At 43.9% G+C, this 19,951-nt stretch overlaps 1 protein-coding gene across 1 annotated transcript in view; it reads right to left on the reverse strand.

The window, feature by feature from the left end:
* Positions 1–1,215: 1,215 nt before the first annotated feature.
* The window catches only part of CELSR1 (cadherin EGF LAG seven-pass G-type receptor 1), a 175,252-nt gene continuing 156,516 nt past the window's right edge, over positions 1,216–19,951 (reverse strand). Inside the window, exons 25-35 of the mRNA XM_069801888.1 lie at positions 19,221–19,395; positions 14,074–14,186; positions 12,665–12,744; positions 11,260–11,386; positions 9,161–9,286; positions 8,720–8,856; positions 8,108–8,211; positions 7,112–7,279; positions 5,938–6,180; positions 5,367–5,631; positions 1,216–3,438 (exon numbers count right to left, since the gene is read on the reverse strand). Coding sequence (XP_069657989.1) covers positions 3,414–3,438; positions 5,367–5,631; positions 5,938–6,180; positions 7,112–7,279; positions 8,108–8,211; positions 8,720–8,856; positions 9,161–9,286; positions 11,260–11,386; positions 12,665–12,744; positions 14,074–14,186; positions 19,221–19,395 — 1,563 coding nt within the window. The 3' untranslated portion in view covers positions 1,216–3,413. The remainder of the gene's footprint in view (positions 3,439–5,366; positions 5,632–5,937; positions 6,181–7,111; positions 7,280–8,107; positions 8,212–8,719; positions 8,857–9,160; positions 9,287–11,259; positions 11,387–12,664; positions 12,745–14,073; positions 14,187–19,220; positions 19,396–19,951) is intronic.

Consider the following 19,951-nt stretch of genomic DNA (forward strand, 5'->3'; position numbering starts at 1 on the left):
AAGTTTATGTGGGTTCAAAACACAACCGGACATGTTACTGCAGGAAAGAATGGGCTGCTGGAGACAAGCACAACCCCTTCTGCTGGGGCGCCCTGAGCTGCAGCATGCTGGGGCTGTGGACCCTGCTGGGGCCACCTCGCCATGTCATGTGTGGCTGGCTGATAATCCTCTTTTCCTAAACTTCTGCTGTTGGCCATTACTGGAGACAGGATCACGGGCTGGTCTGTGAATAATTATTTGAATAATAAATAAGCCTCAGCTTATTTATGCTTTTCCACAGTAAAGTGAACTAATACTGGAGAACAAACTCAAGTATTAGTGTTACACCAAAAAATGAACTTGTACAATAAAATTTAGAACAGTTTCCCTTTGGGCTAATTGCTTGGGTTTGTTTAATGGCATGTTTTGGCAGAGCTGTTTGCAAATTGAAGATCCTGTCTTTGATTTTGCCCCTAAATCATGACAGTAACCAGACTCTCTCCACCTGACCTCACATACTCCCAGTTTATAGCCTAATGTCTAGAAACATTTATGGAAAAGTTGGCCAGATGATACTGAGAAATACTTGTATTTCCAGAAAGCTGGCAGACATGTGCAGGTCACTGCTGTGCTTTGTGAGATGCGTGAACAAAGACTTGCACAACAGCCTGAAAAGTACAGAGTGAGCAAGACCATGGCTTGGCCTCATTTGGCTTGAGAAAGCCAAGAACATAGCCAAGAATGTCCAAAAAGTTCCTTCTCATTGCAGGCTTTAATGGGCTGGGCTGGCTGCCTCACACCCTTCTAGCTCCTCTCCAACCTCCTCTTCTAAACCCAGTGCTTTCCTGGCGGTCCGCTTTGCTCCAGGTTAGTGGAGGGTGTTTTTCTTCCATGGACTGTTTCCCAGGTGTGAGAAATGCCGCGGGTTTGGACGGAAAAGCAATGCATGCGGTGGTACCCTGTGCCAGCAAACTGCACTGGGGGTGTGTGTGTGTCTTCTATCCATCCATCCATCCATCCATCCACCCGAAGCAAACTCCCCATGAGATACCACCCAGGGCTGGGAGCACCCCGCAGGGAGCAGTGCTGGCGGCTGATGCTTTACAGCCTCTGCTTCCTTGGTGAGAGTGACGGGTACATCTACCTCCCTCCTGCTACTTTCTAAACCCCAGGAAATGCCATTTGGACCCTGTGCATCTGTACTGCACTTAAAATAAACCACCAAAAGAATACAAGTTCAAAAAAAAAGTCTTAATTTATTGTAAATTCTTTCATCTGTGCTGCAATTCCAGTGTTCTGCACATTAATAAATATACATTTGTTAAAAAAAAAAACAACCTCCAGTGCCTAATCTGCCATAAAGCTTTTAAAAAGTCATAAAAATAGGTTTTAATTTTTTTGCCATTAATACAACTGACCCTCATTTACTGCAACAATTCTGATCAAAATAAAAACTACCTACATCTCACTGGGACAAAATATACATACACAGATGTAAAAACAACTAGTGTGGGTTATACACAATGCCTGAGCACACAGCCAAGTGCCAGACCCTTAAAACATTCAAAACTTTTTTCAGTCAGAAAATGTCACACAATATGTTGCATAATTTTTAAAGGAACAGCAACCTTCCTCCCTCTCCGCTTCCAAAGGCCTCCCTGATACATTTGAAAATGCATAGGAATATAATGAAACCAAGATTACAGTACATATTATTTCATTTTTTCCTCAACTCCTGCATTTTATTTAGCTTGATTTTCTGTTTTTTTCCCTTTCAACACACACAGTTACACAAATGAAAGCCAAAAGGGCTGCTACAGTGAGCGAGGAGCTCCTGAAAGCCTTGGCAGCAGAGAGCAGGTCATGGCCACACCATTGCTGCCCTTTGAGTCGCGTATTCCCACCACGGGGAGCTGCCAGCAGAGCTCTGCCCCATGCTGTTGGATGCAAACTTTTTCACATCTTCTTTTTCCTGTTCCTGTAAACACTGCAGGAAGGTGAAGACAGTGGAGAGGCCACGCTTAACTTTCCTATACTTGTGAAACCAGCATAGTTTGTGGGAAACACGAAACTTTAAGCCATCCATGTGCTTTTTGAAACACTGAGAAGGCCAGGGCTTTGTCAAAGAGCTGGGCAGTGAAACCTGGACATCCTTAAAGACTCGCATTTCTGCTTTGATTAGCAACGTGCTGCCTCCAGTGGGAAAGACATTAACAGCAAAATAAAATACTGCGCCTGAGGCAGAACTTGCCCCACAGGAGGAGGGCCCTCTTCTTGGGACACGCAGAGCGCTGTTTTGTTGCAGAGCCAGACCAAAGTCAAAACCTATCATGCAATGACACCACTTGTTTTCTTGTTCTTGGTAGGGGAAATATTTATTTGACTTCTTCCAGGCAAGGACTGTGTTGAAATCTTAGATAAAGATAAGACTTATTTTTAGTCCTGAAGTTCAGTTGCTGAACATTTCAATGCACTTGGGAGAAGACGTCAAAACACCAAGAAATGAAAAATCAAAACATTTTTTGTGGGTTTTAGAAGAGGTTACGAAAAAAACATACTCTGTCCTTAAAGTGTTCCAAAATCTGTCAACAAAACTTATAAATTAGTCATAGATTTTGATGTAATCTTTACTGTATTACTTTGAAAACTGCATTGCATCTTAAGGTGGCTTCCATGCAAACCTCAGTTACTCTATCAAATGCCAAATTCAAGTAAAATTGTGCAATGTTCATATAAAAAATATCAAAACCTCTTTTAATTGATTTCCTATTATCAAATTAAGAAGATCAGTATAAATGTAAAATATACAAAGGAAATTTTTCTTTAGCAACACCATACAAAATATATAAAAGTATCTACACTTTTTATATATATATATAAAGGATTTTTTTTTTCTTAAGACGACGTGTCCATAGAGGGGTGGACAGAGATGCTGGCATAGAAACGAAAGGACACTTGTTGGGATATTCCTCCCTAGAGCCCAGCAAGCCGAAGGGTTCACACTGTAGCCGGACAAAACTCCACAAGAGATGTCTCCTGGTGCTTGTCTTAAGGCTGATGGATTGACTTACTATACGTCCACTGCGATAATAATGTGTTTTTCCTTGATTCTCCCCAGTAATAAACAACCCCTGTAGCACTGTCCGCACTGCAAGCAGGTATCTGGCCCTCACAGTGCATCCCTGTGGCCATTTCCATGCGTTTTGGCACGGGTTCATGCCGCGCAGAGAGTACCACACAGCAGCCTTATAGCAGGTGCATCCGGGCACTGTGTCTCCGCCGCGAGCGGTCAGGAGTCTGCCATAACGTGAAACCATGTGGGAATCAATGCCCACCTTGTCCTCCTCGCTATGCGGCCACTCTGACGAAGTCCGAGGTGACCCTGCGGCGAGGAGTCCAGAACCACGCAGCAGCGATCACAGTTTCCTGATGGTTCAAATTGAAGTTTCGTTACTGCCTCTGTTAGTGAGAAGAAGTAAGCATGCAGGCTTAGGGTTAAACAGGCACAGGCAAACCACTCCACCCGAAACCACCTAATCCCTTCTAGTAAGGGCTCATGCTCCGTGAATTTACCACGCCTTGCCAATACAACGCTTGCAAGGGGGATGCTGCCCTGGAGGGCAAGACCAGCTGGGTGAAACATTTCCAGGTAGTACACAAGATGCACTCTTTAGAGGAAGCTCTACAGAGGGCTTGTATTTGGCTAAGGCTTAGGTGAAGATGCAAGGTTCACACACAAATCTTACAAGCTGTTAGAAACCTGGTATTTCAGACATTCATGCGATCTGCTGTCCAACAGCAGCGTTTTACATTATGCAAAAGGTGTGGAGATAAAACAGTCGCTTAGTACAAACTGGCTAGTTATTCTCCAGTAATGACTGTATTACCTGGTAGCGGCAAGTAGTTATCACTTGTTAAAAACATCTCTGTTTCCTGGCTAACCAGGATATATTTCATCTCCTGGCAACCCAAAGAGGCACTTTTATAGTGAGCTGGGAATGGTCTGTGCACCCAGACAACATGGGTGCCTAAAGCACAGTGGGACAATGTCAGAGTTAAAGCTGGGTGAGAAATTTTCTCTTGGTTTGGAGAAAGAACGATACTATTATTTGTGTTAATAAAAAATGAGTCTATATGCATAAGTTGTTTGCGCAGACTTTACATATGGCTATTTTCCTCATTTTAAGTGCAAGAATTGATGTGACAAGTAACAAGGTTTCTGAGAATACCTTTTGGCTGAGAGCTTGCTCAGCCTTTTGTTAACGTTTAATTTAGTTTACAATGGCAAATATGCACACTGATCGCCAGGCAGTGGGTGGGAATTGTGCACCTGGTAATTTAGGGTCAGTAGCTTGACACGGCACTTTCTCTACAGCCTTTGGATCTCCTGCCCCAGCAATGGTTTCCCTCTGCCCAGTGGACACCCATGCCATGCTCCTCTCAGCCTAGCTCCTTTCCCCACCAAAACACTGGACTTCCTCAGGGGTCCTCTTCGCTGGGGTCTTGCCCCCACCCGCCCTGCTCCCTGCTGGCTGCCAGACACCCACAGCTCTTGCCGGTCTTACTGGACATGCATCAAGAAGCGCTGCTCCATGTTTACCCTCTGCTTCTCCTCCTCCTTCTGTACCTGGTACTGGCCACATTAACTGCACCCCGTTAGTGATAGGTCCCTAATGGCCCCAAACACTCTCCCTGACACAAAAGGGGAGAACAGGTGAAAAACAGAGGGGAAACCAAATGTTCCCATGGTCCAAGGGGGGTGAAGGTGAGGGGCTGAGGGCACAGAAGCAGGAGCAGGGGGTAGTCCCGAGCAGAGCATCCCTGAGGGCATGCATAGCTCTCAGGACCACAGGTGGGCATTGGTAAACCATCTCAGATGCCTGGCAGCATGAGGGAGTGGAAAAAGCCCATCCTTGTTCTGGTGATGTGTGTAGCCAAGGGCTGGGGAAGGCGATGACCTCGGCAGCTCACCAGGCAGGGAAGGGATAGATAATTCATGTGGATGTGGGAGCTCAGTTTGCTGTGACTAGGGGACACCATGCCAAGTGCAGCAAGTCCCACGGCAAGATGACGGGGCAGAGCTAGGTTGCTCTAGTCCACAGAGTGCCAGTAACACATCAGCTTGCCAAGTCGGAGGATGCCAGGGTGACCGGTAACAGGTGTCTGTCATGGCACCTTGCCCGTGATACCTATTTTGGCCTTCTCCATCAGTGAAACACTGTGGCTTCGGGACACAGTATGGAGAAGCCATCAGGACAGTCACTGGTGCAGGACTCTGGTCCAGTCACCAGGTGAAATCCTTGCTTACGTGGGAGTTTGGGACTGGAAAGTGGAGGGAGAGACAGAGCCATGTGAGGTCTGCCAGGGCATCCCAGTGTGGCACTTACTCTGAGTCTGAGGTGTCAGCATGTCCTGTTCCCACTTGGACGTTCATGGCCATGCCGTTGAGCTGGTCTCGAGACTGCTCCCTCCGAGCATTTTTTACTGTCACCCCCGAGTCCGAGGGAGAGCGGACCCCATCATTTGTCCCCAGGGAAGTACTCCTGGATAAGATCGTGGTCTGATTGTAATCCGATAGCTTTTCCCACAGTCGATTCTTCATATTCTTATCCACCAGCGGGGGAGGGTAGGTGACTTTATTTTTTAAGATGCCTGTCAGGGAAAAGAGGGAATAATGAGAATTTTGAAACGTATCAGTAATTTCCTTTATCAAGCTGAACACATCCAAGAAGCGATATTTTATATTTCTTAATCAGACTTCTAGTTTGTCACTTTATTTCAAAACCAAAAGATTAGACTTCAGCAACTACCTGCTAACTTCCCATGGTGTATCTGGTTACACAGGTTGGAGCCATTTGGAAAGTGTTCTTCCCTGATAGAGCTACCATATGAACTAATTAATGCTCATTAACCCCCCAGCCTTCCAGTCCAGCTGTGAGGCAAGACTGGCTGCACTACCTTTCCTCTGCTCTGGCTGCTGGTTATTCTGGTGGGACAGAGGTCTGTTCTCCTTCTGCTGCCCTTCGTTCTCCTTGTCCTGCGGTGCTTCATTGCTGTGGTTCACCTGGTTTTCCCTGTGGAGCTCTACGTTGACCTTGGTCTCGACTTTGAGTTTCTGTTTCCCACTGGGGTCCTCACTGTCGCTGGCCGTTACGCACTCTGTGGGCCAATAGGGTTTCACATGATTGGGAAGGGTATCAACTGCAATGCAAAAAAACACTAGCTCGAAAACCACTTCTGATATGTTTTCTTAACCACTGCACAGCCAGTCCTGTTCCCTGTGGCTGGGGAGGAGTTGTGTGTCAAACCAGAGCAAATGTTCAGCTGATCCTTCCTGGACTGCACTGCCCTCAGGGTGCAGCGAGCCCCCAAAAACACACCTGGTAGGATGGCAGGGTGTCCAAACCCTTCCCAGAGCAAGGTCACTGGCTCTATTACGGAGAAGTGTGAGGCAAACCTGCCCTCTCAACTGTCCAGGGCCAGTGATCCCACCAGCTCCTTGGGGAGGTTGGCTTCTTAAGGGTGAGGGCACCCAAGGCACCTTATGCTGTGCCTATGCAGAGCACCAGCACACAGTCTGGACGTTTGTCAGTCAAAGCTGACTGTCTTTAGGACAAGATGAACTATGCCTAGAAATGCCTGCACCCTGCCACACAGTATTGATATTAATGGCCAGTGATCTCCAGCTCTTTAGCTCCAGGATCTACCTGACACCACTAAATCCACATGCCTGTATTGCATGAGGAGAGGCAGGTATTTCTTCCCCCTGCCCTCAAAACAACCAGCTTCTCCCTCCTCTTCTTCTTCCTTCATATGAGACTTTGCTGGCAGGGCAGCACCATTGCCAAGTGCTGTTGGGACCTGCCTGCAAAGCACACTCTCTGCCTGAGCACCGTAAGTTGCAGATTTGCTGAAGCATCCTTTTACTTGTGCTCAGCCACTCCTGTGAACAAGCCTTTGGAAGGAAGAAAGGTCTCTAAGCTGGGGACAACAAGGATCTCTGCAGAAGCAAGGCACAGTGGTAAGGATGCTGTCTCAGCTGTATGGTAGACTGGCAAATTTGTCCCATCTACTCTAAAGCTATTTTATAGAAGGGAATAAATCCACTGCTCTCCCCTCACATTGGTAGTACCTTTGGGTGTGCTGTGGATTGGGCCACGTTCATTATTTTTGGAAGTAGATGTGTTCCACTTTTTCTCCGTCTCGAGCCCATCTTCCTCACTGTCCGATGAATGGGAGGAGGCATAAGAGCTGCTGTGTTCATCGAGGGACAGTTCACTGTCAGAGTCTGAATCGTGTTCTACAAATGCGGAAAGGGGAAACAAAGTGATGAGAGTGTGGACAGGAGTTGAACAAATCTGACAAATGCACAAGGAGAAAGAAAAGGCAGGCCTCTGGTTCAGGCCGTGCCAGGGATGAGCTCTTACATCCGTAAGTGTACATAGGATTAATTCACAAGGACTGCAGCATCCATCTAAGTAATTATGAGAAGCACAACTGCTCAGCTCAGCTAGTGGGCAGGACCTTTTATGTGCATGGGAGGTGCAGAACAGAATGGGGACACTTTTTTCATTATTCAATAGGCAGAACAGTAACTCCATAGGATCTTAATCAACACAACGCACAGGCAAACCAAGGTACCTAGAAATATCAAGAATCTGCAAATGCACTTAAAAAAACTTAAAAACTGCTACAAGGCAACAAAATTTAACGTCAAGACCCAAAGGAAAGGAAATCAGACACGAGACACTTCTGATTTTCTTGTACGAAACACACTGTAGTAAAGGAGGATATTGCCTCAAGGACTCAAACGTTAAAAGATCTCCAACTAAAAATCAAGAGCAACAGCACATAATTTGTGAGAAAGGAAGGGGACGCCAGAAACTGTCAACAGCTGTGACAGCTGTCAGATGAAAACTGAACCATCACAAGAAGCAGATACATGATATTTCCATTCCAGGATTCCCTAGTAAGGCAGCCATTGCATAGCTCATTATGCCAAGAGCATAACAAGAATGAGACACACCAAGTCAGACTAACTATTCTTCCTATTACAGAAGCCTTTGAAAAAAGTGCTGAGAAGGAGAAGGTGTACAACCGGGCCAAAACATTTAGAAATAATTCTTACCATTGGATTTTGATGGATTCCTATGAAAAATGGAGGAATCTGCTTCAGTCTGACCAGCCCTTGCTTGACTTGAGGATCCACTGAGCTTATGAGCAGCCTCATCCCTTTGAGAACAAAAACAGAGGACAACTTTCTTTGTTACTTTACTGTTCTTAACAACAAGGCAGACATGCAGATGAGATTCTTCCAGTCAAACGCAAACAGCTGCAGTGGATACTAGCCAGCCTGTGCTTGACTGTCAACGTGGTCACTTTTACAACAAGACATAGGTGATCCTAATGTAGCTGTCTGCCTTCGGCCACATGAATCACACTCTGAAAAAGCCTGAAGTTAATAAGCTAAATTGCACTCCTTGAGGCACGTCTGAATTTTAACAGGCAAGCAGCACGGCCCATATAGTTAACTTAAGTTATGTTAACCACTGCATTGTTGGAACTCCCCACTGAAGATGCATGCAAAAGAAAATGCACGAAAGAAAACGACAGTCACATAAAACAGAACTGTTAAGATATAAAACAAGTAGCATTTGAACCACAACATTTCTGTTTTCCACAAGAGCAATGAAAAGGGAAAGGCAAGCACCTGGAAGCCATGCACCTGCCACCTGATTACCTGAGAATATAAGCAAGGTAGCTATTGTGGCTCTTGGCTGACCTGACGGTGCTTTCTAGGGAGACAGTGGATTCCCCAATAGTTGTGCGATACATATTTGGCTCTTCTATATATGTGTTGTTACAGTTCAGAGATCGCTGAAGAAAAAAAAAAAGAAGACACAAAGCAATAGTGAATGATCCTACCAAAAGCCCACATTACCCACGAATGTATTAAGTTATGAAGGAACCAAGTGGTTTTTGATGCTGAGGAAAAGAACTCTCTCCTCTCAAAAGTTTTAATTAAAATAGTAATCAAAAGTTTTGAGAGTAATCTTTGTATATCAGTAATCTTTGTACAAGTCACTGAAAGCGATCAGACAATTCACTTAATTACAGACAAGCCACCTACAAGTTTATTTTAGGTAACTTCTGCCAGCAAAAGGATGGGTTTTTTCCTTACAGTTAATAATGTAGCTCTTGTTGCAGTGGAATCGTCTGGAAGAGGTTTCTTCCCAGTTAAAGTGTTCTTCAAGTGCTTCCTGACCTCTTTGTTAAATACGCAGTGGAAGAAGAAAATAAACAGCCCCTGGATCGTTTTAGAGAGAGGAAGAATAAATGTAAATGATTTATTACTGCCAAACTGCAAATACAGATATTAGAGAAGAGCTGTTTTGAAACAACTGCTGAATTCTAGTTCACAGACCATGATTTCAATAGCAATAACTATTTTCTGTCTTTGACTGAAATGACACTGATTGATCTCCTCGGACTTCTTCATAATTTCCTTCCAAGTTCAAATGCACATAAAAGGCCTGGGAAAATATACACAATGAAGTGTTCCTCCAGGGTTTACAGAGCAGAGCTTGTGGTAGGTGCCACCCTCCCTTGTCATTTGGGAAGAAACTTTCTTCTCAAAATATCCAACAGGGACCTCAATGTCCCACTGGAAGACATGGCAGGGAGTTTCAGGGTTCTACTTGCACTAAGATTTTAGAGCTTTTACACTGACGATGAGACAAAATCAATAGCAGCACATAAAAAATATCATAGCCTTTAGTGAAAACCGCTGGAAATGGGGAACTTGTCTGGTAGGTGTCCTTAATACTGTTGTTGCCAAGAGAACTTTAGAAAGCCTTGTGAGACATGGACGGATATTGGAGGCAGAGAGGTCCCAACTTTTGCCTCATACGTTCCTTGGTTCAGCAATACCTCCTGGTGGGAAAATCACTAAAATCCCAAGGGCTGGGCAGTTTTTGGCTACCAGGAACACACATTAACAGCTTTCACTGCGGGCAGGGGGCATGCACGTGTGTGCCGTCAGATGTATTTGCTCTGAGGGAATTCATGCAGCTGCCAAATTGTTATCAATTTTGGTTGGAGGTATAGTACATAGAAGCCAGTCACTCATGAAGTTGCAGCTGTACCAACATCACAAGATGCCTGCATTTCACGATTTCAGCCAAAGCAATTGACTTAGAGTAACTTTAAACTTCAAGCTCACTTTCCAAACATTCAATCAAATGCAATCTTAGCTGGCATTAGCACTTTGGGATTATTCATTAATAAAATTCACATAAATGTCTCTTTAAAAATACAAGTTCAAAGAAGGCAATGACGTGAAACGCCACATACCACTGTGCCTCTCTGGGCAAGTTTGGAGAATTCCAGCTGCTGACTTTCTTCCCTCTCATCAGGTTTATATTTAATTTAATTTTTGTTTAGGCTTGTGGAAGCCTGGTTCTACAGCCTGAGCAGGTGTATTTATTTCAGAGCATACCAATTGCAGTGGCAAAATAACCTTGCTCCAGGCTGGCCTATCTGGTGTGCTTCCAGGGCATGGACAGTCATCTCTGGAGGAGACCTGACAGACTTCTTTTTTTGTTTGGCTGCAATTTGTGGCTGTTGTGCTGCAGCTAGCACTAGCTGTTTTAATACTGGAGGCACTTGCCAGGACAGTTACTGTCATCCTTGGTCACATTCAAATTGTGACCAACATGAAGCTTCATGACTACTTCCATGCCAGGTCTCCTACAAATAACTATTTTCTGCAACTTTAATCAACGAGTGTGTACACTAGGACAGGCAACCTACTAAAACCCTAATGCAACGAGTTGTATTTTAAAATCATTATTTGACTCATTTCTTTAAACAGTAACTTAATTTGTGAAAGCCTTGAACTTGGAGCCATCCACTCCGGGTGAAATAGAACAGTCTCATGTTTGCGGTAGCAACAGAATGACTCTTAACAATGAGCACACAGAAGACAGTAACAAAGACTTTGTCTCCAGAATGATAGAGGTATAATTGCCTACTGTTATTTATCTGTCACACGTTACAATAGTAGAGCACTTATCTTTAGAATGACTAAAAATGAGAGATGCAATTACTCAAAGTTATGGTTTTGGTGAAAAGAACCCTCTCTTTGAGAAAAGAATGCAAAAATTGTACTTGACACCTCTCTTCTTCTGAAGTTAGCTCATGTTTAGCAGATTTTTGGAGGTCTGGGTTCAGCAGCGTGCTCCCCAACGACTACCACAGACAAGATGCCATCCAACTTACCTGCAGGCAGCTGAAAATGGCAAAGAGATAGTGAAACGTCATGACGTCGCTGTTCACTGCCATCAGCCCCAGCAGCCATGTGGCACTGATGAGCAGCAAGAGCAGGAATGCCGTTCGCAGCACAGAGCTGTAAAGCAAACACAGATGGGCACTTGCAGTGGGACAGGATACAAGAGAACAGCCCAACTTCTCTGCACAGGCGGTGCTACGTGCCCAACAATTTGGCAACTGGAAAGGCCCTTTGGGAAAATTAGGGCAGTGTTCACCAGCTCCCAGTTCCCAAATCTCTCATTGCACTACTCAATGACTTAGCATATTCAGGTAAGAAAAAGGTGATTTCTTTTTACCAAGGTTTTCTTTAAACAAATCAGGCTGTTTGCCAAGTCCATGCTGTTCAGCCTTGTTGACTCTGAGGAAGACATCTGGGCCGTAAAAGGCCACATCCGTCTCATTTCTGTTTGTCAAGTTCACTCTCACATTCCTTCTCAACATTACAGACCAAGGTTTTGTATCGAGGGCACTCAGGGGAATATTTGTTTGCTTAAAAACATTATTTCCACAGACACTTTCAAAAGATGGCCACAATTCTAGTGGCAAAAGTTTTGTATTATGAGTAAAATAGGTGCCATTAAGTAGCAATTATACTCCATTTATTTAGGGAGATTTAAAAAAGAAACAAAAAAATTACCCAACAGCCAGGGCTGAATAAATAGCCAGAAGTCATCTTTTGAAATCTCATACAGCTACCTATTTGAAAAAAAAAAAGGGCTGTCTTGCCACTAGCTAATCACATTTCAGTTCACAGGTAAATTCTGAGCTTTGGGCAAAACACGTTAATGGGAACAGGCTGCCACAGCAGCTCGGGAAGGCGGCAGGTTGCAGCTTGTGAGGCTTTCTGTTTGTCCTACCGGAAGCAGGATAGGGGGAGGTTGGCTGGCCCTCAGCACAGGAACCTCAACGGGTCTCTGCCACGACATGGCTGGTAACCCAGGCATTTGTGAGGGGAGACCTTTGTGAGCAACGGGTGAGCACAGGGAGACCCAGAATTACATCTACGTGGTCATACCACGGGCAGAGGTGAAGTGACAGTGTAGTAGGGAGTATGACGAAAGATCTGGAAGGACTGTAATGATACCATCCAGAGACCAGACCTTTCCCTCTCCCCTCACTTCTCGTGCCTACACTTGGTGGTGGTGCAGAGAACCGTGGTGGAGGTTTTACAGAGCCTCCAAGGGAACCCCAGGAACAGGCGCTAGTGAAGCAGCTCCAGTTGCCTCTACCAATGCTAATTGTCTCCTCCAAATATCTTTTCTATTTCCTGCTCCAACACTTGCTTTTAGGCAATTCTGTTTCCTTCTTATTCCTGGCCAGAACTTTTTCTATAGGTTTTTGAACCCAAACTTACATGACTCCAGTTTTTTCAAATGAACGTTGCCTTCGTCTGCACGATGCTTTCATTGCTAGTATAAAGATGACAGTGTTTACCTGAAAGAGAAATTGAAATAACAGCATGGATTCTTTATGTACATTTGTTAGAGCTCAGGTTTCAGTGAAAACGCAATTTTTATCCTAAAATGGTTCATGGTGCCAAGAATATTTTTCCTTCATTCCATGATTCATCTTGTTTCAAGCCAACATAGTCAGGAACATTCTGGGACTTGATCTGGATGAAACCCAGCAAGATGGCCCTATGCAAAGAGGCTTGAGTGAAAGATAAAAACTCAAGAATGGCTGTCCTTGTACAGACCAGAGTCCACTCAGCCCAGCACCCTGTTTCAGCTGGGCCAAACCAGAATATAAGAATACAATAACAGAGAAAGCATATAGTGATAATTCCTCTGAATACTCCTCCAGACTCCACTGATTTCCACAGCTGGGATGTACTAGGTGGGGTGGTGCATTTGTATTTAATCACTCATAGTGAGTATCAATGCAGAGAATTTGTCTGGTCATTCACTATCCAAAACCGTGCAGAGCTTTACCACCGCCATCGCCCTGTTTCTGGGAGTTTCTAACTTAACTCGCTGTGGAGAAACAATGCAGCTCATCCTGTTTGTTCTGAATCTGCTGTCTCCTGCTACCACTTCTGTTGGAAAAGACACTGAATGGTTGGCTCCACAGTCATTTTCCCGAGATCACCATGCTGTTATAGGCTCCTCCCTCCCCCCCTTCTCTGCAGCCTTCTTTTCTCTAGGCTGAAGGCTCCTAGTCCACTTAGCTGGCCCTCCCGTGGGGGTTCTCCCATGTCTCTGATGACTCGTGACCACAGTCTACACTGCTTCCAGGTCTACTTCATACTTTGTGAGATGAGGAAACCAGAACTGCCCTTGGTATTCAAGATAGAGTCACACCACGAATATTTATCTCCTGGTGCTCTGTTACTGAGGGAAGCTTTAAGGGAGAAGTTAAACACCAGCCCATTCTTTAAAATTCCTCAAATTTGAATTATTTAATATTCCTTTAGGACTTCTGGATGCAGTGACTTGTTATGGCTCATTTTGTTGATTTGTTTAATAAGCTCACCACCAACCAACCATTCAAACATAGAACAAAGCAAATGGGAAAAAATAAATAGGTTTCTGGCCATACAGCCATCGCTCCACAAGCAATCTTTGCACTGGCAAGCAGCCCTCTGATTTCCAGGAGCTTAGCTCATGTCTTATCTGTTTAAGCAAAAGAGGCAACCTCAAGTACATTGGCTTCAAATGTAAAGAATACAGTTGCTTTGCATTATGACTACTGTTTGACAAAACAGAAAAGAAAAGGTAGCAGTAAGGAAGAGGCAGCTCTGGATGCCACCTCCACCATACTTACAACTACAACAATTACGATGGGCCCAGCAAAACTCCAGATGAGGGTGTCGTGAACAGACAACCAGCAGAAATCAGGGTTCCCATAGCCTTGTGGATCCAGACCAACAGCAAGCCCTGGGTCACAAAATGGAGAGAAAGTACATCAGAAAGATGTTGCTGAGATCTTCTATATAACCAGGCACATTTTCAAATCACTGTCTAACAAAATGATAATGGCAAAATGTGTTCAACAGGACAGACTAGGAAGTCAAAATCAAGGCAAATATTGAAATAAAACTTTTGTAAGTCAACCTTTATGTTGGTCACTCCATATCAAATTATACTACGAGTTTTGCCTATCAGAGCGAAGTTCAGCTGCATAGAAATGACAATAAATGCAAGTCCCATATTAATTCTGTTTCAGCACAGTTTTATAGTCATACTCACACAGTGTGATGAAGCCTTGAGGGTGAGTGACATGTTGAGGAATTTCAATAAGCCTATGCAGCAGAATGACATGAATCATAACTGAGGAGATGCCTATACTACAAAAAAAAGTGCATTCTTAACTGCTGTGAGCTTGCTGTCACTAAAATAACACCAGAGACAAAGGAACCTGGGAACTCATGGGAGTTAACCACTTGAGGTCAGGTGGGATTCATTTTGAGATGCCATCCCAGGTACCTCACTTTGCTTTCAGCGCTGTTTGAAATGGAGTTTGCTAATGCCCCTAAGGCAATTGAGTTAAGAACACACCTTTTACTGTTTTATTTTTCAAAGCCTGGACAATTCCATGGGATTCTCTGAGTCCAACCTCCACCTGGTGATTTACAGTGCTGCCTGATTTGGTGACCTACACCTTGCCCATATGGTGACAGACTGGGATTGCTGCCTTTGACCTGCAAAATCATAGAATCACAGAATCATTTAGGTTGGAAAAGACCTTTAAGATCATTGAGTCCAACCATTAACCTAACACTGCCAAGTCCACCACTAAACCATGTCCCTAAGCACCAAGTCTACATGTCTTTTAAATACCTCCAGCTATTCAGCTATTGCGCTATTCATCTTTTTGGGGGGAGAAGCCCTAATTCCTATGTGACTGTTCTCAGGCACTTCCATGGCTTCTAACACATCAATAGCCCTTGTGTCTTTGCTGTCGCATGGCTCTCCATCCCCTGTCTCCACTGAGACGGCAGACTGAAGGACCTCACTAGCACACCATCCCTCAAACATTGGTGTGCTGCCCCCAGGCTTACCTCTAGTGAGCCTGGTTTTATCCCTTTCCCCCTTCAAATCTAGTTTAAAGCTCTTTCAATGAACTAAGTCCTTCTCCCGCTTTGAGACAGGTGTACCCCACGTGCAGAGGTCTTCCTTCTTCAAGACACCGAAATTGATCCCTACTAGGCCTACGGCCAATGACATATGGTAAATGGCTGCTGCATGTTGTCTGGACATCAGGGGCACCTATTGCTTTGAGCGTATGTCCTGACTCAAGCAGGCGGCCAAGGTTGACGGCAGTGCTGTTCTCTGCAAGGAGAATTCATGTGCATTAATAAACGCCTCTTTTGAATTGAAGCCCATGTGCTTTGATGAAAAGACACTGAAAAAGGGAGAGGTAGCTGCATTTCACTCTTGCTGCTTAAAGCTGGCCCACAGCCAATATTCACATCTGGTACAGGCCTACGGTCTATGAAAATTAAACTGGCTATTTGGCAAAGCAGTGGATATTGGATCTGTTTACTCTGAAATGTGGAATGAGATAGGACTGGTCTCCCTCCTGCTCCCACTGGCCCTTCCACCACCCCCTTCAGCAGTTGCCATCCAGAAAGAATTAGCCATAAATGATTAAGGGACCATAAAGTATTTTATACAGATGTAATTCTATAGACACAGTCTGTTTCCCAGGACTTGATTTCCCCATTAGTGGGAGTTAAACTACAGTTTGACCAAACATCTGGCTCTAAGAGTAATTGGCAGACAGCAACATTTTTTCACTCTCAAAATCCTACCCTAAAGTTGTCCGTTAAACAAATAGGGCAAATTGCACTCTTCAGGTACGTGGTTCAAATTTTACTGCAGTCAACAATATGTGAAATAACACTTTACCCAAAGGCAGAATTAAGCCAATGCAATGTAATATAGAGAATCGTTTTGGCACATCAATTAAATGCTGCAGCCTGGCTGTCCCGAGCAGACTGAGTGTACGGGCTGCGTGATAGCTCACTGACATTGCGGGAACGGGGGCTGGTCCTATGGCCAAGCATCCTGTGGGGACCAGCACCCATCCCAGGAGTGTGCCAAGAGCATGCCGTGGGGAGGTGCTGCCAGAGGGGCATGTTTCGACCCTTCTGAGCTCCCGTGGGCTCAGCAGCTGCACGTGACTCAGGCGACTGTGGGTCAGCCTCACCTCTCTCCTGACTCATCGCCTTGCTTAGTATTCACAGCAAATACCAGATTTGGAAAGTGCTATTTTCTGGGGGATATTGGTTTTAGGGCTACGTAAGAACCTGTTTTAACATGAGCACTGCAGTCTCCATGGCAAAGCAGTTACTGCACACATATGCCAACTGGTTAGTGTGTTGCCATGAAGACATGCAGAACTGGAGGGGTCTTGCTCGGTGCCAAATCCAGCCCTTTGCTCCCGAGGCAAGGAAGTCATAAAATCCCTCTCCTAGATGGATCAAACTACATTTTAAAATGAGCAAGCTTAAAGCAAGTTTAAAACGTTCTACTATTGCTCCCCATGGAGGAATATTCCAGATCCACACTCTTTTGATGGCTGTAAGCCTTCTCCCAACTTCCACCCTACTTTTATTCATGGCAATTTGCTTTTCTATGCTGTGATTAAATGTGGTTCTTCCCTGTTGGAGTGTTCCCTATGTAAATGTTTTACTAAGTTTCTCCCCTGCCTAAAGGTCAAGGTTTCCTTCTGCAAGTAGCCTGGTCCCATCACAGATGCCTTAGGACCACTATGTCCCAGCTTGAAATGAATGTCAGTTTGAGCATGAAAAATAGAAAAATAAATAAACAAAACAGAGTAAAGCCACTGCTACTGTAGGTTCATTTTTTTTTTTCAGGATAGCTATGATAAAGATGAAATGGGCTAGATATTTATCTTTCAAATAAAACAAAACAGTCCTTTGGATGTCCAAGACTAAAATTCCTTCCCATATCTAGACTTTTCCACTATTAAGAAACATACACAATCCTTCTCTCATAAAGAATCAAAAAGAAATTGTGTTTAAGATGGATGTTATGAAGTTGAAACCTTTTTACTGTTTAGATACTAGAAGTTAAAATTTATAAAAGAAGTTTATTTAAAATATATACAGTAATGAAGTTATCCAGGGGCAAGAAATCCCACATTGTGCTATTTATGATAAAATAATTTTCTCTTCAGATGATTTCTAAACCTGGAAGAGCAAACTAAAGGCTTAGTTTTCTTTATCCTTTGTTTCAAAAAAATCCTCTGACTTGCAGTAATAGGGACCTGACTTTTCATTTAAATGAACTGCAAATTCAGTAGATTCAGAGATTAAATTACAGGACACAACCTGGAACCATAACTTGTGGTTTTAAAAGTGTAAAATAGTTCTATATCACAGAGAACAATATCTAAGTAGAAAAAGTAAAAATGGTGTACTTGTAATATTTAGATTGCACAATACTGCTGTTGCGGTCTGAATTAATTTCAAATTCCAGAGAGAAACTAAACATGAAACAGAGAATCTGTCTGACAAAATTCTTCTAAAGAGTTATGTGTTCTGAAATGCAAATTGTTTATTGCTATTTAATGATAACACTTCATTTCTACCAGAAATGACGCTGCCAATTATCTGATTGCACTTAAACGTTCCTGAATATCCTGCAGTAGTCCTGTATGTACTGATAAAAATTATGCAGGTCTGAAATATTTTAGAAGTTCAAGGACAATTTCTATTTAAAATGCCAGGGATATGTCTAGAGTGGCAGACCCTTCTGGGCTCTGCCTTCCACTGTGTTCTGGATAAATTGATAGAAGTAGAAATTATTTATGCACAAGGTGTTATGGAAAAAACTTACCAGCTTTCCAGAGAGAGATCTAAACTGTACTAACGTATGCTATGTTTTCGTATTACACTTTCTTAAGTCACACAGAAAAAAACCCCCATATATTTTTAAGTCTAACTTGTTCCATAATATTTTTCCAAGTGTATATGAGTGATAGCTATTTGTTTGATCTGAGAGACATCTAAACCTCTGTCATTGCTGACAGTATGTTGTCATCTGTAAAAATAAAAGTAACTAGATAAAGGTTAACTGTCTGCCTATGATCTGATTTCCCATATGGCAACAGATATATGCTGAAATAGTTGAACCAAAAAACCCTGTTCCAACTGTTCTGCAGAGCGCACTTCCTGAGGAGCTGTCTGCCTGAATTAACGCAGCACCATGTGCTTAGGGTAGCACTGGAAATGTCTGATTGCAAAAATAGGCATGGTGAGGGCGGAGATGGATGTGCTCCTGTGGATCTCCCTGGAACAGTTTAAAAGATTACTGCCTCCAGCTTTTCATTACTTTTCCTCTACTGGAAGTTATTGCCTTTGTATCTGAAATGAAGTAAAAGGCTGCTTGAGTATTCCTAGCTTGTTTTTATGCCAAGTAAAACAGAACTGCTGAAATCCCCTTCGGGGAGCATTTGCTGCTGGTCGAGGGTAGGCAATGGGAACATCCAGTGAAGGGCAGTAATGTCCTGTGGGCAGCATTGCTTCTGAAGCCACTGCAGCTACCTGCCCAAGAGACCATGTGTCCATATCCCGAGGTACCAGCACAGGGAAAGAAAATTTATGAAGGCAACCAGCGAAGTTGTTAAAATAAAAATACTGTTATTCCCTAGCAATGTTATCAAGTCCTGTTTTAATCTGGGTGCAATTGTGTTTATGTTATTGTAAACCTGTCATATCACTTCAACAACTGAGGCAACAGACATTTGGTACACAGATCTGCCAAATTCAGGCTGACTTCTGCTAGACATGATTTGGTGTTGCCCTCATTCGGGAAAACACTGAAGTGACAGCAGAAGTTGAGTGCACCCATAGCTGTCTTGGATAAGATAACTTTCCTGAGTCTGGCCAGTGAAGATGGCAGGGAAGGGAAATGAAGCTGTTTTGGGGTGGTTGAGGGTACCTGTTATGATGGCAGGAATGCCCCAGCCAACAACGTAGTAGAACCGCATGTGCCCGAAGTTGATGTTCCTCACTTCAGTCAGCATCCGGTAGATGTGGAGCTGCTCCACGAACATCCATGCAAAGGTGCTCATGTAGAAATAATGCAGGAGGATGGCAATCACGGTACACACAAACTGCAGAAGGGAAAGGGCAGGGAAATTAGAGTTGCTCTTCTGAATCACAGCCTGGTGACTTACCGGCTCCCCTGTGAAGCTAAAGGCAAGTGTAATACAAAGGTTTTGGCAGAACAAATATACTGCCATTAATTAAGTTTTTCAGAGTTTCAGAAAAGCTGTTAGTATTGTGAAAGTTTGTGTTGTTTTTTTTTTTTTTTTTAAATTATGTGGCCCGTTCTGAGTCTGGTTCAGCTTTACCCTATCAAACCAACATGCAGTTTGGTCACTGCCCTTGCCCTCCACCTTCTGTGGCTAATTTCTCTGTGCATATTTGCTGCAAAGGTGAGGATTTTGGCTATTCTGACCACATTCCTTTTGCTCACAGGAGAGGCAGGGCTGGTAGAGCTCCTGGCTCTTTCTCCTGGTGCAGAGCAGGAGGTGGGGATGCTCCTAGGGAGGCTGCAGACCCTCTGCCCTGCCTCGTGTATGAGTCTCGCCTGCACAATGCCAGTACATTGAATTCAGCCACAGTGTGTTTAACTGCATCAGCTACACCGGTCTCACTGCAAAGCCA

Source organism: Haliaeetus albicilla, chromosome 14 (assembly GCF_947461875.1).
Source record: "Haliaeetus albicilla chromosome 14, bHalAlb1.1, whole genome shotgun sequence".
Taxonomy (NCBI): Eukaryota; Metazoa; Chordata; class Aves; order Accipitriformes; family Accipitridae; genus Haliaeetus; species Haliaeetus albicilla.